This window comes from Ruditapes philippinarum, unplaced genomic scaffold (genome assembly GCF_026571515.1).
Source record: "Ruditapes philippinarum isolate M1 unplaced genomic scaffold, ASM2657151v2 ctg3843_1_1_1_1, whole genome shotgun sequence".
NCBI classification, from domain to species: domain Eukaryota; kingdom Metazoa; phylum Mollusca; class Bivalvia; order Venerida; family Veneridae; genus Ruditapes; species Ruditapes philippinarum.
Window position 1 is genome coordinate 84179 of NW_026866699.1, and position 27699 is coordinate 111877.

The window sequence follows — 27699 nt, forward strand, 5'->3', positions numbered from 1 at the left end:
GTTTGCTTTGTTTAGGTTATATCATGATAGGTAGAAAAGTCATAACTATTTAAGCATATTAATATATCTGAGCTTAAAAAAAATCCTATAATCTTTAGTAACGCTTTTTTTTGGACAGAATACACACAATGCATTTGTTTCTTTTTCTTGTTGTAGTCATTTTACTTTCAATGGAATTTCTTTTGTGCATCATTTTGAGTAATTCATGTATCAGTTAAAATGAATGACACAATTTACTCACTTTTTTTCTTGTATAAATATTTATGGCATTAGAACCTCCAATAGACATGGCAAAATACCCTAAATTTCCCTCCAACATTTTGAGTAATTCATGATACATCCCGGTAAAAATGAGTGACAAAGTTTTCTCCGCTCCAATTTTTTTATTTTTTTTGTGTATATATTTACAGCATTTAAAACCTCTATTAGACATGTAAAGTGCCCTTAATTTCCCTCCAACATCATTAAGTAAAAGATCATTCATGCCCCGGCCCATCCTAGCTTTTTCTATTGTATACATATGTTACACCTTTCCTTCACAACCATCACTCAATCACCTGTCAAAATTTTAACATAACAGACCCATCATCTTCTATAAAACAACTTGAAATATTTTCACCTACAGTCACAATGTATGTACCGCATTCTGCCCTATTTAATATATACATACATATTAAATCCCATTTATATTCAAACCTCAAAACCCCTGACAAGAATGAATTTCATTACCAGTATGACTGTATACCTTTTGTTAAGATCTGTGTTAATAATGTGTGTATGCAGTAAAAAACCTTCCCACCAAAAAATCGTTTTTAGATACAAAATCTTATCAGATGAACAAATTTCAACATTGCTGTTTATCTGTTGTTTAAATCTAATTTTGAAGAATTTTGTACACAAAGAAAAAGACATGCTGATTTCGCCTTAGAAAAAAATTGTCAAGGAAAAAATTTAGTTGATTAAGCCTTAGAAAAGATTTTCAGTCTGGAAGAAATCTAGTTGATTTTGCCTTAGAAAATATTAAGTCGGAAAATATTTAGCCCAAGGGTTAGGCTTTTCTTTATTTTTGTATTTTTACATACAAATAAACCTTAAGTTCTTAGAGGGTTAGGTTTTTCTATATTTTTACATACAAGGAAAACATTATGTTTTTTGTTATCTATTTTTAGAAGTGCTTTTAATTTACAATAAGAAAAAATTAAGAGTTTCGGACAAGATTTAGGACTTTATTTGAGAACTTTGTCCATAACAGAGGTTTTGATTTCAGTTGTACAAAAAACAGAATCATGAAAAGGAAGTATGTGGGACTATAAACACAAATTTCTGTTGTATATCACTCCGTAACTTGAATTTCACTGTCATGCAAAACAAAATTTATGTTACTTATCAATGTTTAATACAAGTAAACACATGTAAATTCTGAGAGGAAAAAAAAAACACATGGAAAAACAGAGAAAACAAGAGCTGTCCGTAAGACAGCGCGCTCGACTTTTTTAGTGCTTGCCTATAATACAAAACATTGACAGTTAAGGGCCATAATTCAAATAAAATCTTTGACAGAATTACCTTCTCCTGGACATGTTTGGGAATCATGATTGTAAACAAGTATTCCAACTTTCAAATTAATATCTCAAACAGTTCAGTCAAAAAGTGGACTGGTACTAAAAACTTAACCAAGATTCTAAGTCGATAAAAGGCCTTAATTTTTAAAACAAATCCTTGACAGAGTTACCTTCTCTTGCGTACAGATGGGGGTAATGATGTGAAATAGCATTAAAAGTTTCAAAGCAATATCTCAAAGGGTTAAGGCAATAAGTGGATTTTTACCCATATTCAATGTATTTTCTAAGTCAAAAAGGGGCATAATTCTGTCAAAAACCTTGACAGAGTTATGTCCTCTTGTCTGTTGATGAAGGTCGTGATGGTAAACAAGTATGGTCAGTTTCAAAGCAATACCTCCAATGGTTTTGAAATAAAGTGAGGTGGTACAAAAAACTTAACCAAGATTCTAAGTCGATAAAAAGGCCTTAATTTTTAAAAAAAAAAATCCTTGACAGAGTTACCTTCTCTTGCGTACAGATGGGGGTAATGATGTGAAATAGCATTAAAAGTTTCAAAGCAATATCTCAAAGGGTTAAGGCAATAAGTGGATTTTACCCATATTCAATGTATTTTCTAAGTCAAAAAGGGGCATAATTCTGTCAAAAACCTTGACAGAGTTATGTCCTCTTGTCTGTTGATGAAGGTCGTGATGGTAAACAAGTATGGTCAGTTTCAAAGCAATACCTCCAATGGTTTTGAAATAAAGTGAGGTGGTACAAAAAACTTAACCAAGCTCAATACACTTTCTAAGTCAAAAAAGGGCCATAATTCTGTCAAAAACCTTGACAGAGTTATGTACTCTTGTCTGTAGATGGAGGTTATGATGGTGAACAAGTATGGTAAGTTTCAAAGCCATACTTGTAATACTTCTGAAATAAAGTGGGGTGGTACGAAAAACTTAACCAAGGTGTGACGCCAACGCTAACGCCGACGCCGACGCCGGGGCGAGTAGGATAGCTCCCCTTTTCATAGAAAAGTCGAGCTAAAAACAACATTTACAGCAATATGAAAAGAAATAGTAAAATATTAACTTTTTTTAAAGTATTAGGCAAAAATGACTTACTTGCCTAAACTCGGGCTAAAATGACTTACTTGCCTAAACTCGGGCCAAAATGATTTGCCTATTTAACTATTAGTATAAAGCAAGGCCAGGATGTCTATGTCCAAGAAGACTTACAAGCCTTTCTACTGATGGTTTCTCAAATTTAACCTTTTCTGATACTAAGACCCAATAAAATAACTATAAAGACTTAAATAGTAATTTTCTAAGAGTACCAATTAAACCATTAACTGGTTGTGAACTTTGAAATTTTTGCAAATATGCGGTTTCTAATTATTTACCGATTAAACAGACATGCACTTGCATTGATTTCACAATACATACAGTAAGCCACATGGACCAGAATCAAACCTTTAACGTTTTATAGGGCTAACAATGGCGGAACAAAAACACACACAAAGAGATTCAAATCACAAGGGTGTCATTGTAATTAGGTAGAGCCACATGGCCTTCACATTCTCATGCACATGTCTGTTTTACACACCATTAATATAAAACTCCTAGTGATAAAACATATACCCTAATGTCTGACAGCCAAGCAGCAAAAACAGTCATTTCCAAGGCATCTGTTTTCGGAGTAGTTTTTCCATGGGTAGTAAAATTTCAAGATTTGATATGGTGATTTATTGTTGAACCTGTATCTTTACGGCATAGAAAGATAATCTTTGCTCTAAGATATCATTCGAAAATTTGCCCTCTTCAAAAAGTCAGGCAATTTCGGACTGTGGGAGGTCTTCACAAAATATTTGATAATCCCAATGTTTAAAAAAAAAAAAAAAAATTTTGTTCAGTTATGAATTTAAAATTCAAATAACAAACCCATTAAATTTTAAATTTTTAAAAGTGACACACTGTCATATCTTCTGTGTGTTGCATAATAACAGCATATAAACATCAATATTAAGAATTTTGTAACTAGCAACCTTAAAAAGGGAACCAACCCAACCCCGAAATAATCCATGGAATGCTTTATAGAGCTAGGCTAGTTTATATACTGCTGGAAGGGCTTTTAAGCACTGGTGGGGAAGAAGCTGCTGTTCCCTTAAATAAGGGGAAATTAAAACAGTATTTTGCAGGATAAATTCTTTTTGTATATAAATTGAATTTAAGAGGAAAACTGCATGGTTTTAAAGAATTTTCTGCAAGGAATGCCACTCTTAAAGGCTCTTGTTGTAGAAAAATACTGGTAGTTTAATATAAGCAATTTTTCATTGTTTTCACCTCAAAATAATGATGAAGATTTCAAAAAATTCAAACAAATACAAGTCCAATATATACATATAAACATGAAGAAAAATATAGTACACCTTTACCCGACATATTTTTTATTAGCTTTTAACGAGTGTGCCAAAATTAGCTTTTAAAAGATTTCGAAAATATCAATTATTCCAGACTTCTTTTATGATTTTCTACAAATATTTGGAATATCATACTAGTAAATAGATTAATAACGGAAATACATTTCACATTTCATGGATCAATTTTGACAGAATTATTATTTCGGCAACTCTACTTCCTATGGTAAATGAAGCAAATTAATATTGAATGAAAAACAAATTTTTCGTACCAGGTGTTCAAATGTTTACATTTCATTACGCTACTGAAACTGGATATAATGGCCTTATTCAAACAAATAATCATATATTACAAATCTTTTAATCAAATTTAAATTGAAAACAGTATTTCTATACATTTACATTAAAAAAAGTTCTTAAATTTGGGTAATAACCCCTCCCCTCCCAAATCTTAAAAATGTTGAACAAAATTACCTATGTAGAAGCAGATAAGAAGAAAGAAATGGTATTAAAAATATTTTTGTATCAGTTTGCACCAATCAGAAATGCACACTGACCTTGACATAGCCAAGTCACTATGGCAACAAGATTAAGGGGTTCCAATAAGACAGTATGTATGCCTAACCCTGATGAAACCAAAAGTAATTAGTCACCAATATAGAACTAGGCTTGCCTGCACATAATGGAACAGTCTGACCAGGCTCTATAAAGTTGACTAAAAACTTTATATTTTCATCTTGATATCACTAAAAACTGATAATGTAATGTTCCAAAAATATATGCTGGACTAGTCCAATTAAAAAATTCAGCAGAAATTTGGAGAGAAATAAAGAAGTCTTAAGAATTTCTTTTTTTTTCCTGTTTGAAATTAAAAATGTTCAAGTTTTTTCCTTGGTTTTAGTTATATCTAAATGTAAACAAACAAAAAAATCATCTCTATTTATCATACTAATAATATGAGTGTATCAAAACCAATAAAATATTAAGAGGAAATCATAAAAAGAAATTTTATGGACATTAAAGAGATGTCAATAGTGACTTAATGGGTATTACGAAGTGTCAATTGCCTACTGAAAATACAAATTTGAAGAAGCTTTTTACATTATTTTTACAATTTTCTACAAAAAAAAAAATAAATAATAATGATAAGAAACCATAATCTACCCCTGTTTCATTTAATTCAGTTTACAATATGACTGTTTAATAGAGAAAAGAAAATCCCTTCAAAATCATTGACAGGACATTTATATCAACTTGTAATTTTTAACCTTGTGCTGATAATTGCTTTTTTGTTGTTTTTTCTTTTTGTATGTGTAATACTGCATCAACACAAATATATAAGGCATAATGACAAATTTGAAGAAAGATCCCAGGTGTCAATCAGGTACTTTGTATCTCAAATTAAACTAAGCTACCAAGTTGACCAATGTCATTTCAACAGCTTTGGATAAGTGATATTTTCTTTTTATAAATATTTTTACAGTTATGATAACATTAAATACTGAAGATGTATTATTATCCAAATTGTAACTTCACCTTTTCCTGTCATTTAATTCTATTTCAACTTTTTGGCGGGATACGAAGAAATTCTTTCGTCCACTTTTAAGACATCAAAATAATTAACCTTGCGTAAACTCTAGCTAAGTACAATGTTTCCGTCCAAAAATGTAATTTTGTATTGCGTGCCACGGTTGCTTCGATGAATTTTGGCATGTTTAGAAAAACTTTACCATCTAAGATATCCGCGTAATCTTTCCAATAATCTAACTATGTACCTGACACCGGGGTCACAAAATTTTAATCGCAACAAAGCCTCATCGTGCAGATAAAAAAATTACGAGTTTCTAAATTTTCTGACAATTTCAAAATTTGATTTATTTAAGAATATAGGCTTGGCGTTGAATTTTTTTTGTTTTGTAACAATATTTTAACACGGATTTCTTCTTTTTTTAAGACCGTACACAATAAGTTTCTTCAAATTACGGCTTAAATACCAGAGATATATATAACAATTTTATCGGGCACATTTTAATGGTTCAGTAATCATTTAAGTTCAATGAGTACAGGCCTCATGTATGAAACAAAACAATCTTCGTTACAAATCTACGTGTATTCAATGTCACTGAACTGTCTATCTGATTTCCAACCCCCTCTGTCAACGAACATGTCGAAGTATACTTTATGGGTGCGTATTAAATTTGAGATTGTAATCTTCTATAAAAAAAACCGAACCCTAAATCCAGACTACCTAAATCTAGGGCCAAATCAATATTTTTAAAACGTTCCTCACAATAAATTAAACCGCTGTATTCTTCAAATACAAATATTGACAAAAATGTTTATTATAAATGATTCATACATTAATCTTCTTCTATGAAGCATTTTTATAATAGCTAAATCTCTTCTTTGTTTGTTTAAGATTTACCAAATGCTTGCAACATGTCTAGGAGAAAAGTTAAAATTTCTACAATTCAAATGTCTTGTATTGCTCTATTGAAAGACATTTTCATTTTTTAAAAGCTTTTTCAAATCCTGTCCCATAATAATCTCCGAAATCCTTTTTAATTGAGCCATTACAAATTTTCAAAATAAATTTTGTTAAAGTACATCATAATATAATAACCATTCTAATGTACCAAATATTACCATTGTTAAAGAACTTAATAACTTTTTTTCAGGGATTGGATTTTGAGCACCACTGACACTTTAATGTAAAAATGTCAAGCATAACTAGTAGAGGAAGACCTCGGATGACCCTCTCAGCATAATTTTAGGCATAAGCATGCACCCTTGTAGAACCACTTTCATTTTATAAATAGAATTTTTGAAAAGTACATTTTATTTTTCGTTAAAAATTCAATAAACATATCATACCATCATATTGCTCATGCCCATGGAAAACTTCATATCTTTTTGAGGAGTTCCCATATCTGGAGGGCCCATTGGGCCCATCTGAGGTCCATTCGGCATGTTGCCAGGGTTACCTGGCCCAACCCCACCTCCAACATGAAGAGTGGCTGGCTGAAAATAAAAACAGAAAATATAGAGTTATTGGGTTTGTAAATGATACCAATTTTAAGACCAAAGGCAAAATATTTGAATTTCATTAGCATTTTTATGCTGTTTACCATTATAACAAAATAAGAAAGTAAAAAGTTGCTGTTTTGTTTTTTATGTCGATTCTCATACACAAAGAACTTTAAGGACATAATAATTATGCAATATAAGAAGGTAAAACATGTAAGTTTCATTTTAAAATGCATTCACTGTGATTCATCTGATTTTGATAAAATGCGACCCATTTGAGAAAAGGATGTTAAAAATATTTAGTCCTAACTCCCAAGATCAACCAAAAAAATACAAAGTGGAATATATTGGCTCAAACTGAAACACTGGCTCAGTCCAAAATATTGGCTTGAAGTAAAATATTGGCTCTAAGTGAACTATTGGCTCGAAGTGAAATATTGACTTGATACCTATACTTATTTCTATCTAGCACATCTCCCTTCAAAATTTTTGATAGAACAAAAACAACTGCTCACAGAGGTAACACAAACAATATATCTGCAAGAAAAGCAAGTTCAACCTGCCGAACTATTTTTTTTTCTTCTTCTTCCTCTCTCTAATCTGAGGGTGATTATGAACCATTAGCTGTTCAGATAAGGCTGGAGGAGTCTGGAGAAATAATCATAGCTTGTATCGTATTCCCCATAAAAATAATCAAACTCTGGTAACATTTCTGGCATCACTGGTATATACATACACATACAAAAAAATATCCCTGACTTCTCCACTATAAACCCTCCCCTTCTCATATTATTTCTGTTTTTTTCCTCATTTTTTTTTGCATGACTAAGGGTGTTTGAATTTTTTTTTCTTCTCTTCTACCTCACTCTGAATTAATTATAATGTAGTTAGGCCAATTGTAGTAAAAACGTTGTTTCTTAGGTAAAAACTGATGGAAATATAAAATATAGCAAATTTCTTTGTCCAGGTGAAAAATTACAGTAAGTTAGTCATTTTTTTATTTCTACAAACAATTCATTGTTATCATTTTTTTGACTAGCATTTTTACAAGTATGAAATGGACATACCTTACATTAAATTAAAAACTTAAACATTCTTAAGAAATGAACATATCAAAATTGAAAAGCTACCAATATAAGAAGGTATGGTCAAGTATTCTGGGAGTTAAACCCTTGCCCTCCTTGAACCTGGTGATTAAGACAATTTGCCATGACAGGTATAAAGCCAGACCAGCCTGCACATCCATTCAGTCGGACCAAGCTCTACATAATTATACATTGTTGACCAATAAACTTCAATTTGTTATTTTGACATCCCTGAAATTAATAATGGACACTTCCAAAAATGAAAACTGGACAAGTCCATTACAGAAATTCAGGAAGTTATGGTTTTAAATCAGTATTATTCCGCCAATCAAATTGTGTAATGATTTGACAGGCCTTTATCATTCCTCCATCATTTATCCAGGGAGTTGTTTTTGTTTTTCTGATGTGGGGAAATGAAGCCAAACAGACATTAATTAGCTTGAAATTCATTCATTACTGCTGCACTGAAACAACCCCAACATGAGTAACCGGAAAACATAGATGTTTTAAGCTAGAGAGTAAAATCACTCAAAGTTAACCTATCTTTTATTGTTATTTTGAATGATAAGCCGGGAATAATATTGACTCATGGATGCCACCAGTACAAAATCAGATCAGCCTATTATGTCCAAGTAATCGAACCAGTCTATTTTACTAATGATATCTTACGTTTTAACTTTTCTATACTGAAACCCCCGTAAGTAACAATGGAAACTTCCAAATAAAAAGCTGCAGAAAAAATCCATTTTAAAAACTCAGCTACGCAAGTTATTTAAAAAAAAAAAAAATGAAATTTGTTAGGTCAAGGATTAATGTGTAAATTTAAATAATCATAATGAAATAATTGCAGATGTTTTCATTACAGCACCATTATTTAAACAGAACCTTTTAACCCTTAGGCTATCTGTTTCCTTAAAATGACCCCTACAACCAAACCCCTCTTGCAGACTGACCTCCATTACCCCACCCCTTCTCCCCATCATACCCTTGTCAGTGAAATAAATTACGATCATTAATAGTAGCGAGGACAAAAAGGTATCCAACATGTCCGAAGGTACTGATGGAAAATTAAATCTAAAACGGCTTTTAAATGAAAATAAAACACAATGGCTCCATTTCAACCTTGCCGCCCTCAGGAAAATCAAAATGTAATATTTTTTTCAAGTTTGACGAAAGCCATGAGAACTTTCCAACAGTTTTGCTATGAATTAAAACCATGGGAAAAGCTCGCTCTTAAAAATCTTATCTGTGGGATCTGTTTAAGTCATCTACCAGAAGTTACAATGAATCTTGACATGAGATGTAAGGTTTTTAGAGTTTAGATAAAAACAACATGTTATTATGTCAAAGACAGTTTGTTTTGGAATAACTTTTACAGAATTTACTTCAATGCTAAAATACTAGATCTCAAATGCATCCAAAATGCATGTTTATGTTTCAAATGTTTGAAGCTTTTCAATAAATTCACTACTATGATGCACAGTTTGTAATCAGGTATCAATTAAAGTTGAAACATATACCAATTTCATTAATTACTAAAATGTTACATTTAATTTCAAACAATCAAAGATGTACCATCTTAACATAGCCAACACTGTTTACTATTCAAGTCCGTACATATCTTAAAATCATCCCCCAAAAATGATTTATAGTTTCATCCGGACTGAAAGATGGACAAGTCCATTTAAGATATTTAGTGTGTAGTATAAGCCTTAAATTACAATACCTAGCAGCTACTTTCAAAATTGAGAAAATTCAAGACTTCACATTATGGGGTACATTTCTTAAATCTTTTGTAATGAAACAAAACAGCTAGCCTTATCTGAATATAACCTGGTCAACTAATTAAAACCAATTTTACCACAGACGCCTCTATTCAGACCTTTATTTCATAAAACGGCAATTATTTTAGACCACCTACCTCAATGAATGTCAACAATTTGAAAAATGTACTGAAAATAAACAGTGTGTGCCTGTGCATGTAAATTTCTAATTGATGAAAAAAACATCATAACATGCAATCTACCAAGCTTGTAGACATCACATTTTACAGCTTTACCATGTTGGTCTTCACCAGTTTGAATGCATCTTCCTCGCTTTGAATGCGGAAGAGTCTATTAGTTGTTTAAGAGATGAGCAGTCAACATTATAAAATTTCAAATGTATTTTTTTGTTTTTGTTGGCTTAAGTTTTAAGTCACATCAACACTGTAAATGTGATCTAGAGAGTTAATAGCTTTACTGGTAGAGGTTTTGTTTGTTTGTTTTGGGTTTTACGTCACATCCACACAGTATAGGTCATCACGACGTTCCAGCTTTACTGGTGGAGGAAGACCTCAGGTGCCCTTCCGTGCATTATTTCAGGCACGAACGGGCAGCTGAGTAGAACCACCGACTTTCCGTAAGCTAGGTGGATAGCTTCCTCACATGAAAGAATCCAAAGTCCCTGTCGGGATTCGAACCCACAGCGGTGAGGGGCACTGGTAGAGGTAAAACCTCAGGTACCCATATGTACATTATTTTTATTGTTTTAGCAAGAACCACCATCCTTTTTATAATCCCAACATGACAGAACCCTTAATTTTTGGCAGGGTTCAAAGTGTACAGTGGCAAGAGAATAGAAGTTGACCCCTGTAACCACTCTCAGTCTCTGTCATGTAGAAGAAACCAAGGGTTAAATGTTAATATAATGCTACAATCAGAGTTACGATGAATTCTCAAATATTAAAAATTGACTGGAATCAGGATCTTCATTAAATCAAGATTAACTTAATCAATATATTGTTACATTTGGGACAACTGCGACCGATATATCAATGCATTAACTTTAATTAATCTAATCCCGTCTCAAGAGAACTCCGCCACGATTATTAATTTTTATACCCATTAACGAATCAAAACATCCGAAAAAAAAAAATACATGTATAAATGTCATACCTTGATATAGCTTTTGCGCACTGATTGGTCAAATTTTTCACAGAATTCTTCAATAGCACTGAGAGATTTTGATGTAGATTTGCTGTGTTTGTCAACATCTTGGTCTTGTTTCTGGCGAATCTTTTCTGTAATTTATAGGAAAAAATATACATGCTTATTTGTTATCATACTTTCTTAATGATTAATATTAGACAGAAATGCATTCATGAGAACTCTATAATTATAGGAATCACCAAATATGGTAAATAATGGAGAAAATTAACCTTGACCATTACAAAAATACGAATAAGGCATCAGAATGTCCACTTATGTTAATATTATTTATCCAAAGAATAAAATTAAGAAATGTTTAAATTTATCATATAAAATATTTGGAGATAAATCTTATAGTTTACAGTGAACCTGTTTCGCAGGAATATGAGAAAAGAAAATCAGAAATAGACTTGAAAATGTATCAATTTGTGTAACAATAACAATTTGTTAAAATTTAAGCTTTCTTTTGATGCAAAAATGGTTAAGCAAAAGAAACAAATCTAAGCTTTTTTTTTCTCAATAAGATGACAAGATTATTAGATAAAGCTGATGCTAAAGCTGATGTTACAGTAATTTCTAAATTATTGTCAACCAAATGATTTTAAAGAATCAGACAATAAAAGTGCTACAAACCTATTAAGCAATGATGAGCATATTTTAATGCATCCATAACTACACTTTCTACAGCGAAATTTGTCTGGTAGTTTCCTGCCGGAGGGTTCCGGTGCAAGAAATTTTGTAGAAGCTTATCAAAGTCTGCTGGTAGGTTCGAAATTAATTGATAAGGGAAATTTGGCGTACTAAAGTTCATGTCCGCTATAATGAGGTCTCTGAGTAGTGGAAACAATGGGTGAGATCTAAATGCATTTGATCTGTCAGTTATTAAATGTTGAATAAATCTCTGTTGAGAAGCCATCATAGGTGGTCTATTAGGCGATGACGCGTTTTTGCAATTATTACAGTTTGGTATTGCACATGGAACACCTGATAATTGTCCACACTGACCTTGACCCATTCCCATACCCTGTCCCTGCATACCCATGGGTGCCGACTGAGGCGCAGCCCCCATCTGATGAGGTTGCTGTGGAGTCTGGGGCATGCCTCCATTCCAACCCATGCTGTCATTCATATTAGATCCCTGAGAGTGTGGAAACATTTGATTCTCCATATTGTTCATGTTCATATTTCCTGGCATTGCACGATTTTGTTCAAACTGAGGATCAAATCCCATCATTCCACTGCTTCCTGCAGCAGACGGCATATTCATGTGCATTGACCTTTGACCTTGGTAACCGTTTTGAGAATTTTGCCCCATTCCCTGAAAGTTTTGGCCATTTGCATAATTCTGATTCATATTTTGACTCACATTACCCATAACCCCTTGATTCATTCCCATCATGCCACAGTTCTCGTTCATATTACCCTGAGACGGACCAGAATATTGACAGTTTGAATTTTTCACCATTGGGTTCTGCATATTAACTGGGTCATATATACCAGACCCTTTAGAAGGGTCCTGCATTTGACAAGCACTCTGGCCCCTAAACGTATCAATCTGAGGTTGTTGCATGGGACCCATTGGGCCATTTGGCATATGACAATTCATATTTGACATGTTCGACTGGCTCGACATATTTTCACTATATGCTGGCATTACTAAGTTCTGATTATTATCCATACCAAAGTTATTGCCGGAAGATTTCTGTTGGAAGTCAAACTGTTGCATATTATTAGAACTATTTGAGTATTCAAAGGGATTCATACTAGTCTGGCCATTATTATTAGGCACTGTGTAAGGAGCAGTTTCTGGTTTGACATGGTGATTTAAACGAGGCATCATTTTAGAATGCATCTTCTGAATACTGTTTCTATACTCTTCTAATTCACAATCTGGTACATTAGTTCTATAACAAGGTTCATATGGCAAGCCTCCATTTTGTCTTGCACAATTAGCACTATTTTCAGCAAAATGAACAGATTTTTGTGGAGTTGCACCCATTGTCATTTTTTGTTGCGAGTTCACCGGGTGCATATGATTTGAAACACTAGACGGCACTGTAGAAGTAGCAGAATCCAAACTACGCGTACTCATCGTGTCTGAAGACGTGAAATATCCCTGATCTAAAGGCGAATCACTTGGACGGTTAAACTGAGAGTTCATTGTTTGACCTTGCATATTCATATTACCAAGGTTACCAGAATTGTTCATAGCACATGACTGGTTTCCCAAATTACCTTGACTGGCAGCAGGTGACATAAACTTACCCTGCTGCTGCTGTTGAAAGTTCTGTACATTTACATTAGGAGGTACTGGCCTACCAAGTCTCTGATATGGCTGAGCCATAGGTGTCTTCTGCACACTCTGACCTTGATTTTGACCTTGATATTGTCCATACTGAGGTGGCGGTTTGTACCCCGGTGCACCCGTGGTGCTGTGAGGCATCTGTGGAGAGGGCGCACCACCTACTGTCCGTGGTGAATAACACCTTTGTGGCACATTTTGATTATTATTGTTACTATGGACACTAGAATGGTTGCTATGACTACTGTGATCACTATGAGAACTTTGGTTTGAGCTAACAGACAGATTTGACCTTGGAGACATTGCACCTTGTGATGTCGGTATTGGTCTCCTTGGTGTTGGGGGAGTCTGAGGTGCTTTAAACACATGATTATTGCTCATATGAGTCAAAGGTGGTGGACTTGGTGGCCCAGAATTTGACATATGGAATCTCTTGCTCACCGGGCTACTAGATCCACTCGATGTTGCTATAGTTACATTTGTGCTAGAAGCAATTGAGTATGAAGGGGAGCCACAGTTTCTATTTCCCCAATTATTTTCACCAGAACTTTTGTTTGTTGGTGTATTAAGAGCACTATTTGCCTGTGACTGGTTGGTTGGAGTTGGAAAGCCGGACGATCGGAGAGCCTCTGGTGTCATGTATTGCTGAGGATCTCCCATATCCTGTTCCATTAAGAACTCAACGAAATCTAGCTCCATCCCCTCCTTCATCCCAATATCCTCGCACAGCTCATCGAGGAGCTCGTTCGGCAATCGTTCATCGTCCATCTCCTGTTGTTCTTGTGCAGGCGGGGAGTTTGGTGTCCCAGGTGACCCGCAGTTCTCCAGGGACAATGTTGTAGTTACAGACGATGCCGACGGGCTCGCCGGTGCCTCACGGTACTCCATCAGCTGAAATAATAAAAAAATATTTTAGGAATGTTAAAAGATTTTTATTAAAACTGAAATTAAATGAAGAGTTCATATTATCAGGAGCAAAATAAAAACAACCTAAAATTATTACTGACAAAAACTTTCTTCACAACTTAAAATGTTTCTAGGTTACATTAGTGCATACACCTTTTTAAAGTACTTGATGAAAAAAAAGTTGAAAAAATTATTAGTTTTAAAGTACAAAATTTTATGTATTGTAAGCCTTAAGGCAAATAAAAATTAGAGCAATTAAACAAATTTTATCTAAAAATGTTTTTATCTTTAATTACTAAGTACTGAATAAACTTAAAATATATATACCAGATTGTGGCTTAATACCACATTAAGGCAATCTCAAAAGTGAATATCCACTTATAATAAACATACAAAATAAAATAATACAAACACACTCTTATCAAAGATCAAATTATGATCATGAAGATTTGCACTGTTTAGGTATGGCAGTACCAAGTTTTTAATTGGACAATGTTAAATTTCGCAACTTATTTTATTAGCCATTCATTATAAATGAAACTTATAAAAACAGAAACAAGGTCAGTGGAACAATATTCTATTTTTAACGTAAATATTTAGTAAAATCCTCTTCTGATAGGAAGCAGATAAGGAGAACAATAACTTACTATCACAGACTCCATGACTACAACCTAAATATTCCCACAGTCTAAACAGAAGAATTACATCACACCACAAAACAATAACCACAACTCCCCAACCAAACTGCTGTGCACGAACTGTTTAAGTGAGCAGTATTGTTCAAGTCCCCACTTAACCTACATGTCAGATCTACTTCACGGGTAAATTCCGTAATTCTGACAGCGTGCAGATGCAACTTTTTGAGTTTTTGAATGGGACAGCATTTATACAATTAACGCTAGCGGAACCAACACCTTAAAATTTAAGTATGATATAATTCTTTTATTGACACAGAGTAAATAACTTCATTTAGTATGTCTTCACTCATTCTAATTATTTAAAGATATCAAATTTTACTCAAAATATCTTCTTCATTGTAGCCAATATACATGTATGGAATAAACTGTGCTTGTACGTCTCCGAGATTTGGGTCTCCTCTTAAAACAGCAGTATTTATAATTTAACAAAATGTAAAAATTATCATTTAGGGTCTCTCACGGCAATGTATATAATTATGTATCTTATATGTATAAAAATTACATTTTACTACTTAAAGGGTCAGTACGATATATACAAACACTTGGGGACGATTTATCCCAGTCTTTATGTACATGAACAAAAGCCATTCACCTAGATATTTTAATAGAAGATAAGGTTTTATTGCTACAATATCACAGTCATAAATATCTGTTTTAACTAACCCCGAAGCTCATCCAAAATGCAAATAACATAGTAGTAAAACAATAAAAACCTTCTTTACTCAAGAACCATACAATATCATTGGATATAGAAAACTATAACGTATTGTCCCGATAACGCAGTCTGCGATGTCCACCGGTTTTGCATTTATCTCGCTAATTTATCATTCAATATACAATGAAAGCCAATTAGGCATAAACTTGTAAATTATATTTACTGTTTACCTTGTAAACAGAAATCATTTTTCATAATCTTAATGATGGTTTAATAAAGCCCGGAAATATACTCAATTACACATATCTTTAATCAATGGGATGAACAAATACCACATAAAGCATATCCCCTTACTGAAATCAGATTCAACAGCCCGTAGTAAAATGGCAGTATCTTTAGCTTTGTTTTATTACAAGGTACGGCAGTCTCCGAAACATCCTGTCCCGACTTATTTTCAAACACTATGTCAGTTTTCAACATTACTAATTCATATATGGTATAAAATGCCAGTCAGACAAAGATAATCGCTCTATTTCAACAGATTTTAAGTGCATTCAATTTGCAGGTATACAAAATAGGAAATAATTTTTTACCATTTTTTTTTCTGTCAATAAAGTCATGCAATGCTTTCATTTGTTGTCATATGTATATCATACTGTGATATAGACATTATTTTAACTGAAAAATGTTATAAATCTAAGATAATATATATCACTTTCCATTTAAACCCCACCCCTCACCCCTTCCTCCCCACACCCCCTCGGCTCCTCCCCAAACTGGAAATTATATGCCTGATACTAACTTGTATCTAAGTTGTGAATCTTACAATAGATGTCTAAGATACAGAACTTCATGCTAAAAGTCTATCAAAATTCAAATGCCATTCTGAGCAAATTACATAACATCACCATTATAATAATCATCATTAAAAAAAAAAAATGGGGTAGAAAATGACACTTTTCCGCCATTGCTCTGAAACCAACGATGCAGAAATTTTTCTGCTTGTAAGTTTGCAAGTTAATTCCGGCTGTAACGACAGTGGATGTGATTATTGTGTAATTCAATAAAGCACAGCCAAGATGATATCTGCGTTTCCGCAGTTATATTTTCACTGTTGCTTTTACTAAATTAGAATTGTAAATTATGCAGATAAACTTTCGTACAACAATAGCCGTGTGTTATTATCGTCCCACGTTACATTGCGCTTTTTTGCTTCGTACCATTAACTGAATTAACAACCGAAGTTATGGATTGTGCAAGTTAATAAAATCACATTCTTCATTTTTAAGTCTGTTGATAATCACTATGTTTCATTTCGTTAATAACAATTTAGAAACAAATGATTGGGTATTGCTTTTAAAAGTAGTATTAAAATCATTCATATTATATTAACCACTTGATAAAATTTACATTATTTGTCTCGTATAAATAAAAAAGAATTTACAGTCATCATCATTAAAATATTAAAGCTTCGAAGTGTAAAGAAAGAGTTTGATTAGCAAAAAAAAATTCAAATTCTTCGTCACACCACAGACTGAGTCATAAATTTTCTTTCCTCAAAAAGTGACCATAATAAATCTAACGTTATCTGGTCAAGGATTTTTAAATTCAACAGGTTTTTCTTAAGCCTTATTTATTTAAGATATCTTTGGAGGGGTTATATCTCATGGATTCATTTAAAAATAAAGTAATCTTGCTCCATTATCGCTGAATTCGTCATTTGTCATTTTACACAAAGACGTTGATTGCAAACCCGTGATCGGGGCGGCGAAGTTTACAGAAATTAATCGCAAATAATCACGTCCCTACCCACTTACAATTCCGAACCTTTGGGAGATCAAGTAACCTATGAAAATGGAAGGTCACATTTTAATTAAACAGTGGCTGCGCTTTCACAATAGAGCTGGAAGTCATTCACGAGACGAGTTGATGTAAATCATTTACGAAATGTTGTTATTAAAATGGCTTTTATTTCACATAAAAGGCCAGCAAGGGACCCTCTCTCAAGCCCTGTGATGGTATTTTACGATAAAAGATTAAAATATTCGAGCCTGTTGAATCTATTATAGTGAAGGAGGAAGGGACAGTTTTGACGATAAAGAATGTGTTCCGTCCCTCCTGTCAACTTTGGTCAAATTTACACAAACACCTTACATTGTGTTTAAAAAAAACAGGGTATAATTATCTTTGCTAAATGATTCTGCTCATCTAAAGTTCTCAGGCTGATCATCGAAATTATTTTTTCTAAGTTTGATAGTTTCTTTCATGAAAAAAAAACAAACCAACAATTCTTCCATTCCGATATTTCTTCTATAGACGTTAAGAGCGTTTAATGTCAGAAATGAAAAAAAAATATCAGAAAAAGCAAAAAAGTTAATGTAACAAGATAATTATGTTAACATTTATATTTGTTTCCAAAAAGAACAAAAACACTCGGTAATTTACTAACATTTAACAGTGTAAATAAGCTGTCTGCACAGGGAAAAATACAATTTACATAATTCAGAACATTACATAGTAGCATTATGAGAAACATAACAATTTTACAGGCGGCATGCGAAATTACTAGTCTAGTTTTTGTCCGGGAAACGCCAAAAAAAACCATCCAATACAGTTTAGTATATATCTTCTAATCAGTGCACCTTTTTACTCAGAATTTTTTTTCTTCGAGATACTCACATACCCGACCTGTGTGTCTAAAGAAGGGAATTAAATTTTTACCTTCTGGGTTTTTTTTAACGCAATAATCATTGTCAAGCTTTTTGGAACCGTCCCTTATCAATTTTGGCCCATTATCTAGCACATCAAAATAAAATATTTATTTTAACTAAGGAGATAGTATAAACAGCCTGGTCAAACAGCATCCGTATTGTGCTGGTTTGCCTTCAGCCTATACTGGTCGCAAAGGCTAATCAATTTCAGTTTATGAAGTGTAAAAGTTTCAACAGTTGGCTGAAAAGTATGACCCAAAATTTAATAACAAAATGTAATTTTAAAATAATTATGCCACATGCTGCTGGCCTTTTTACCTAAGAGCAGTGAGAAACGCAATTTAATAATAAAATATAGCAGAGTTGCAGTGGTAGGACATGCACTTCGGGAGTTTCAGTCCTACTAAAAACATAGCTTATAATAATAATGTCCATGAGCAGGAAATTTACTCTTCATGGTATCTCGTTACAGCCAAACATGTGCAAGAAAATTTCAAAAATGCAAGAGAAGGGAGCAAAAAAATCTTTCATTAATTAAGTATAATGAGAAACACACAACAGATATTCTGGATCGGAAACTATCTTTCAAGATGTTATTGTTGATGTTTCTAAATTAGATTTTTCATCACCTGCATGTGAACTGACTTGAGTTTTTCCAGGCATTATCTTAGCAACAATATGTAAACTCCAAGACTTGAGTGCTTTTATCTATCTGTATATTTCTTACACAAATAAAATGTCTCTATGATTTACAGTTTAGTCTCAAGAATGTGAACATTCCTTTAAACAATGCTTTAATATATACAAATATATTGAAAAATTTGATTATTAACAAGTATTCATATTTCTTATTATAATGATCAATTGCTGATAGTTCTAAAAAAATTTTGCCAGAAACACACTCACATCTGATACCTTAAAGCTTCCTAAACAATCAAAACTTAAAATATATTCTGAATAAACTAAGAACATAACTTTGCTTAGAATTTGAGGCAGAATAAAAACTATTTCACAGAATTTATCAAAACTTTGCCGTATTTATCATATACTTTGATAAAGGACACATTTTAAGTGAAATATATATTTACAGGTTGCCAATCTTTTTGATTTTGCCAAATTTTTTGAGTTACCTGCCTTGGATTTTATTTTTTTTTACAAATTCAAGGACAGATAACTCTAAAAAACAAGATTAAATGTATACCCCAAATTTGTGTGTGCTTTATATGTTTTTGACCTTATAATGATCAAACTTATTCTAAGTTATGCCTCCAGATGAGCCAAAATATTTGAAGAAAATATTTCTTGAAAATCAAACACAAGAAGAAAAGTGAAACAAGATAAGAAAAGTAAAAAGTTTCAAAATTTCAAGTTATGGTTTACATGTTGTGTGCGATGAATAACTGGTTTTGAAGTATTTATAACCATATTTCTACTGCTTTTAATTTACCATGTAACTTACACACTTTGCATATGTTGACCTCTTTTTGGTAATTTACGTGGACTGTAAGTGCGGTTTGTGATGTATAAATTACTTTCTTTGTGCACTTTACAATATTTTACTATTAAATACATTTTCGAAGTTTTCATGAAAAATTAGCACAAATCTCAGCTTTAAACTATAACAAATATCAGGACAAACCAGAAAGCATTAAGTATGTATGTATACACCATATCTTCTTGTCAACTATAAATGTATATTGACGAAATTTAACCTATAAATTTCTCATTTCATTTTTAATGTATTTTAGAAATATAAAATATCTAACATGGGCTAGTGAACAGCTATTTTCATTACAGAAAGTTAAAACTGTGTTAACAATTATTATAAATAGAATTTGAATATATCATGGAGGTATCAAGCCTTGAATCAAAATTGTACCTGTGAGTTTGAGAAATTAAAACATGCCAAGCTGTGTAAGAACAACGGCTGCTTTTAATGCTGAATATCTTAGCTCAAAGGTCAATTTTCAAATGGGTCATAATTCTGTCAAAATCCAGTTAAGAGTTATGTTCCTTGGATAGGAACCAGCTACTATTAAGCTGTCAAATAAGTGTGAAGTTTCAACCCATTCCCTTTCAGTAGTTTTGGAGATACCAACTAGCACACAAGAGTGCGATGCTGACACCGGAGTGATTAAAATCCCTATTCATGAAAAGTCCAGCTAAAATTCGGCAGATCTTCACAACAATAAACCCAGGCCTTTGAATTTTATGTAAATTTTAAAAAAAGGTTAATATTTTGATAACATTATACCACTTTCTGACAGAAAATTCTCACAATCAATAAAAACTGGAATTCAGATTATAATTTACATCACTTCAGGCAAAATTTAGCCAAACCCTTAAATCTCATATTCAACCCCAATCAAAAGTGATTTAAGCCTTTGTCATTGGTAAAGGATTAGGCCAGTATGCACTTCCTTCAAAATGGACAGGCTCTTTATCGTGGCTAACTAATACTATGTTATCTTGATATCACAGAAAAAAAAGTAACAGTTCCTAAATGGAACTTGGAAGTTGTAAAGGCCATTCAATAAATTCAGCATGTAAACCTGTTATAAATCAATATAACGAATCAAATGGTCAGTCATCAACATGTATAACTTAGCCATACCACTTCACATAATGATAATATGACATCATATATTTGTTATCATAATAAATCCCTGGTGAGAAATAACTATGACATCATGGCTCAAGTGAGAAAATATTGCCCCTATTCTACCATCAGATAAAAGTATAAATATTATGATAGGAAAATCTGTTACACATGAACTTGATGGATGGACTACACACTCTTGGCCATTATCTGAAGCTAGAGATATGATGGCCCTTAAAAATTATCAGTGGACCCCTTTGATGTGACAGCTGGCAACAATTAGACCTATCCAGTTTTTATGACCACTTGTTTGTAAAACCTGTGATATATTGCCACAGGGCGATTTTTGTCTGATGAATCTATATCAAATCTTTTTAAGACTCTGACCAGAATTGAACAAAAATGAATACATTTTTAAATTTAAATGAAGTCTACAACTGCCATGGATTGTTTTAACTATAAATCTCCCCAACACATACTTAGTAAGATCATGTCCCCATTTTAATTCTAACTTTTTAAAATGTCCAACATTTAACCCATAACCTGCTGGAATCAAAAGTGACAGACCTTTGCCACCAGTATAGTGCCAGGCCAGCCTGCATAGATCCTTGCAGTCTGACCACCAGACTAGAGGTCTTTTATGCTTGTAGCTCAAATTTTGTATGTACTTAAAACATTACCATTGTCAAGTCTAGTGATAAGTTTTACTTCTTTGAACCCAGAAAAATGCTTAAATTAAATTTTTTACACAGTAACCATAGAAAAATGCTAAAAATTAAAATATTTACACAGTTAGCATAAGGATGGAACTTTATTCAAATCTAACCAATGGGAACATTATTCAAAACTATGAAAAAGAATAAGAGTTTCTAGTGATTTATACGAAAAAGAATAAGAGTTTCTAGTTATTTATGTTGCACAGACTTGTTTTAATATTTACTGCTGTACAATAGCCCACTATTTCCACAAGAAAGGCTTTTGTTCCACAAGATAGGCTTTTAAAGCATAAGGAACCACTTAAGGAAGCAGTGTGAGCTCTCGAAAAACCAAAAACAGCTAACCTCAAGATATTGTTATAAGCATAAAACTTCTCTCCATGAGAAACCTTAACGTAATAACCAAATTAACCATTATTCATTAAAGCCCAAAATGCTTCAATGAAATGTTCATATTAAAAAATAAATCTTATACCTCCTCCAAAGTTGAAACAGGACTATCGTAATCCCTCGACCTTTTCACAGATTTACATGAACCGATGCGGTTATACTTGGACACATCTACAGTGAGTCTAGGTTTACACGGGCTGCTCGTAACCGAGTGTGCCTCACGAGCCCGGTCACGATAAGCATTAAATGCTGTGGTATTCGGTTTACAAAATTCAAACTGGTTCTCATCCCGATTGTTTATCAGTTCTTTCAACTTATCACATTCATCTGGTATGTTTCGCTTTGCATCAATTACGTCCTGTTTTTCCGCGTCCGTCTGTGTGGAATCGGGACTCACTATACTGTACAACATTTTACATAACTTTCAACGAAAACAATCCACTGACAAACAATGCTGTTAAATATCTTATACAAGCAGCCCCCTGCTCTACAGTTTTTAAAACTCTGAATAAAATATTCTACATATTTCAGTTTTGTTGTTAAACTTCTCTGTTTATTAAATAAAAGAAAATAAGAACCAAAAGTCAAACAACTATATCCTGTCTATAACAAACACACAGTTATACACAGACTTATGTCTTTCATTCAATCTTCATTGTACACACTGATGAAAAAAGCACAGTCAGTTGTTAACACATAACATACACTTGTGACTTGGTCAATTCAATTTGCCCACTGGACCATGAAGTGGTCAGCTTTATCTCAAACCAAGTTATCACAGCAAATCTCTACACATTTAAAGTTTAAATCCACACTAAATATGTCTAGTTTGAATAAATGTTATCAGCCCCAAGTCTTTCATGGGCACATATTTATGTGTACATCCCAGATAAGTAAGTAATCTCTCTTTCTTTACTTTTCATTCATTCACTGATAAACACTTGTGCATTTCAGCTCAACACAAAGACCATTACTCCATTTTGAAAGCTGCACCAAATCTTCTCATTGGTTGGCCATCAGATCCTTCAGCCAATCAAATAGCTCTATTCATTCATAACAACTGCACCACCTGCTCAGGAAATTTTCTATGAAACAGACAAATGCCTTCACTTGATTAATGTAATTTTACCCCAGTGTGTTGCCTTGAGGGGATAAAAACTCCTTTGAAGTAAAATTATTGGTCTTGATTACTCCTCTCTTTTAAGCCTGACTTGATTACATTTTAATAGGATTTTATGGATATAAAAATATATTTTCCTGGAAGATTAAATCTGAAACTTATGTTCCACAGTTTTAATCTTTGACAATATGTTAGTGTTATTTTAATAATTAATTTTCATTATGTGACATTAATTTAGAGATTTTTTCTTTTATTCACCAAATAAAAAATTATGATAAATTAATACAATAAATTCTATATGAAACAATAAATCAATAGTTTAAACTGTAGGAATTTAAGATTTAAAATTAAATTGATATAAATATATTTTTTCTTTTCAAATATAATAATTATTATTAGAGTGAAAACTTTAAAGGGCTGATTTGTATAATATTTATAATTCAATGCTAATAAAGAAAATGTTAAAATTTACATTAATTCTCAGAATCTGTTGTTTTTTTTTTTAATATTTTAGTTTGAAAACCGTAAAATATATAATTAAGGCTTTAAATGGGAATATTTTTTTTCAAATAAAAAGACAGTCAAGTCTATGAAGGGACATATGTTTATCATAGATTATGTAAAGATTACAGAGCTATCTTTTAAGATGTTATCACTTTCCCTTTTGACTAACGATCTCGCATAAAATTTGCATTTTTCTACGCTCCAATTATTTTCTCCTTTTTAAAGGTGCATTTTTTTTGGTGTTAATCAATAAAATATAAATTTTCAATTTTTCTTTTAAAAACATTTTTTTCCCCACTGCTATGGATTTATTCTGTTTACTAAAAAGAACAGCTTGTGTACTCTTTCATTTAACAATCAGCTTGAATGCAAGCTGTCTCATACAAAAATGTTTGTACTTCCCTTTTGATCTCTTTCACTGCCTACACGACCATTTGTCAGGTCATCAATACATTGTATACACTACATTAGGGTCCACACAAATCCCCAAATGTTGTTATAATGGCCAGGTCTAATTTTTATATAATTACCACCATTTTGATATGTTTACTACAACTATTGGGATTTTTTCACAAGTGCTTTTCAATAAGTGTTAATTGTCTACAATTTCTACTACTAATTGAATAGACAAATACACAGACAACCAGACAGGCTGCAGCACAACCATTCATTTAAAATGTTTAAAATTTTTAAATCAATATTTTTTTTAAACAAGAAATGATTACATATTACATTATTAACATTGAACAACTTCACTAAACTGGCTCATTCAACTGTCAAATTATTACTTCTTAAAAAAGCAATTATCTTTAAAAGAGTTGGAAGGCCCACTGAGAGAGAGAGAGAGGGTGTGAAATGCAAGGATATCAACAATGTCCAACATTGCATTAATCTTAGACACAGTGTCTGTCACAGAATTCCTGCCATGTAACAACATCAAATTCTCATCAATCATTTATTTAATGTTAATAATTGTATTCTTATTGCAACAATCATATCTAACAGATCTTATCATTGAATCAAGAACTATTCTGAAAAGAAAGTGTCTGAAAAATGTATTGACTTTATTTGTTCACTTTTTATCTTCATTTGATTTTTTTTTGTAATTTCATTGAAATTACCAAAAACTGATTTTCATTGGTCCCATCAAATGTTATATGTTTCAAAAACAATAAATCAATTTAAAGGAAAATATGTGCCAGATACACTGCTTGAACTTGCATGGAGCACAGTATCCCTATCAAGCGCAGAGACCAAGTTTAAAACCATGTGCACTGAACAGTGAATCAAAACATCACAAAAAATTATATCCAGTAACTGCTTATAACAGTCAGCATCCACAGTGTAACTTACATTTTGGAAGTTGTTCATTTCCTTCTCTTTCGTCCGCCTGTCTTCCGCCATAATGAGACCATGTAACGCAGGGAAGGAATGCTCCCCACCTGGCTTGAGGAGACCGTCATTACTGGAAGATCCTGGCATGCTTGATGACCCTGGACTTCCATGACGAACCTCCTCCTTTATACTGGCTGCCGCCATCTTTCTTCAGTCATCACGCCTGAAAATAAATTTCAGATTAATTTTATATATATTCAAAAGTGCCACAACAGTTCAGTTAAGTTTATTTGCAATCGATATCAGCAATAATTTTGCCATTGGCCATATACATTATTTTCAACTTATAACAAAGATAAAAGTTTCAAAGAGGATCAAGGCAGGTTCTCAATGACAGCTTAGAAATAAGAAAAAGAAAATATATCTCATATTCATGTCTTGGGCACTTTATATGAAAAAGAAGAACAGCCAAATCTTTGACTTGGTCTACATTTTTTCAAGTGAAGGACAAAGCCACCCACCCAGTCCCACAGAAAAGCCCTCCCGCCCCATATTAAAATGACATAGCGGGTCCATGAATTTAACAGGTAAGACAATTAAGCCCTCCCATGAATAATTTAAGGGTAGGACAAACACCTCTGCAGAGGATGGTCACATAGGTAAATCTGTTGCTTTTAGCAGGGTAATGGTTAAGCAGCCTGACAATTGTGTCCTTTTGATGGTTCATATAAATTTTAAAGGTCGGACTTTATCGATCTATGCAGTTAATAACACACTTGTATATATGTATTTAATTGAACTATCATTCTGACCATGAATTAGGTAAGAATAAAAACAACTGACAAAAAAATAAATAAATGAATAAACAAGTTATAAATATAAGTGCAAAAAAAAGTAGAAAGTCTCAGTTAAGCCTTAGGCAGCCAATTGTACTAGATAGGTTTTTTTGTGAGACATTCATACAGCCTCCAAAAGCTTGTCACCACTTTATATATACAAATCTTGACCTAAAACAAATCTTGTTATAAATCATTCATATTTAGAAGAAATACGTTTTCCTGACAAGTATAATTAATATTAATGACAAGAAAAAGATAAGATTTTCAGATTAAATATGACAGAAAGCTCAACCACCATTTTAATTAGCCCTGGAGCAAACTCTGGTATTAAACTTAATAAATAACAATGGACACAAGGTGTCCCCTTGTTTCACACCTCAGGTGTTGCTTGAATGTCTATGTAATTTGTTTTAAGGAAGGACAAATTTGTAACATGTTAGAAAAGGACAAAAATAATCTAGTCATTATCTTAATTAAGATTACACGGTTTTCATCAGTAAAAATTCGGTCAGATACCTTAAAGTAACAACCACAATTATTATCCCTCAATTTATACAAAGAAGCTTAGAAACAGTTTTTTTTTTTGCTTCATGCCTTTCACATTCACTCAGTTTGAATCTTACAAATACTTTAAAGATAGTATTTTTCAATGCTTTGAGCAGAAAAAAGTCTCCCTTACTGCTCCAAGTTTCAAAGGCTCATTGAACAGACCCAAAGGTTTCAAGACAACACTGATGATAAATGAATTACCAAAATATGCTTGATGCCATCAATTATAACATAAACTTAAGACCTCACTGCTGCTGTGCTAGTTTTAAAGCGCTACATTTTAAGCACCTGCCTTCCCTTCAACAATGGATTATAAGGTTTGAATTGTTCATCAATAGACTTTAAAATTTCAATTATCAAAATATAATAGTAATTAAATCATTTATGAAATATTGACATACAGCAACCAATTGAATAATTATTCTCATTTATATTTAATGTCAGAGAGGACCTTGACTTTTACTCGCCATGCTCTGAGCAAAATAAAATTAAATTAATACATAAGAATTCATAAAATAGGTTCAAAACAATTTGCATGTTCTTTTTAATCATTACACAAAAAATAACACTGATGATAATGTGAACTCAAAGTCAAGACTCTCTTTTTTTTTTTTTAAATTCAAAGGATCCATCCACCATTCATATAGGACATTACATACTGACACGCGCCCAGAACTATTCTTTTATGTGCCACCATCTATTTACTTCTTATCAGAAACTATAATGATAGGCATTATAAAGATATATTTTGATATGTAAACTGATTGATTTTTCAGCTTAAACAGGGATAAAGAAGATCCAAGATTTAACTCTATGTATTCATACAAGCTGTTCAGTAGACAAGGTGAAAGACTCCCTCAAAGTAGGTTCTGATAGTTCATTAAAGGAGTTCCACTCAGGTCTAAAAGCCTTGAAACATAAAATTTGAAAATCTTACCTACATTAATTGGGGTACTTAAAAAGTATTAAGATTTTAATAAAGAATTTTACATACTTCTCATTTTTGGGTTATTTTGCACATTGAAATCAATTATTCCAGGAAAAAGGAGTAACCAAATGATCTGAAATAAATTTTGCACATAAGTTCCTACATCAAATAGTATAAAATTTCTAAACCAACTTCTAGACCTGTCATGTCAAAAAAAAACCTAGGTTGAGTCCCTTTTAACCTTAGATACCCCAGTAAAAGGATAATTACCTCTAAAGACCTTTTTGGTAAGTGAATAATTAAGAGTCCTCAGGGTGCAGTACAAATTGACTGTGAAGAGTTAACAAGCATACAAGTTACCTTAAGACAATATGTTTATTTTTTGTATGATTAATGTGGACAATAAGAA

At 32.6% G+C, this 27699-nt stretch overlaps 1 protein-coding gene across 6 annotated transcripts in view; it reads right to left on the reverse strand.

Moving 5' to 3' along the window:
• LOC132733393 (GATA zinc finger domain-containing protein 14-like) overlaps positions 1–27699 on the reverse strand; it is a 49063-nt gene that overhangs the window by 8307 nt on the left and 13057 nt on the right. For 5 of the 6 annotated variants that reach the window (XM_060720040.1, XM_060720045.1, XM_060720044.1 and 2 more), the window contains exons 2-5: positions 24993–25197; positions 11672–14231; positions 11006–11130; positions 6832–6978 (exon numbers count right to left, since the gene is read on the reverse strand). In XM_060720040.1, coding sequence (XP_060576023.1) covers positions 6832–6978; positions 11006–11130; positions 11672–14231; positions 24993–25178 — 3018 coding nt within the window. In that variant the 5' untranslated portion in view covers positions 25179–25197. Of the gene's footprint in view, positions 1–6831; positions 6979–11005; positions 11131–11671; positions 14232–22100; positions 22946–24992; positions 25198–27699 lie in introns of those variants that run through there. The other variant, XM_060720039.1, reaches the window with a different exon arrangement.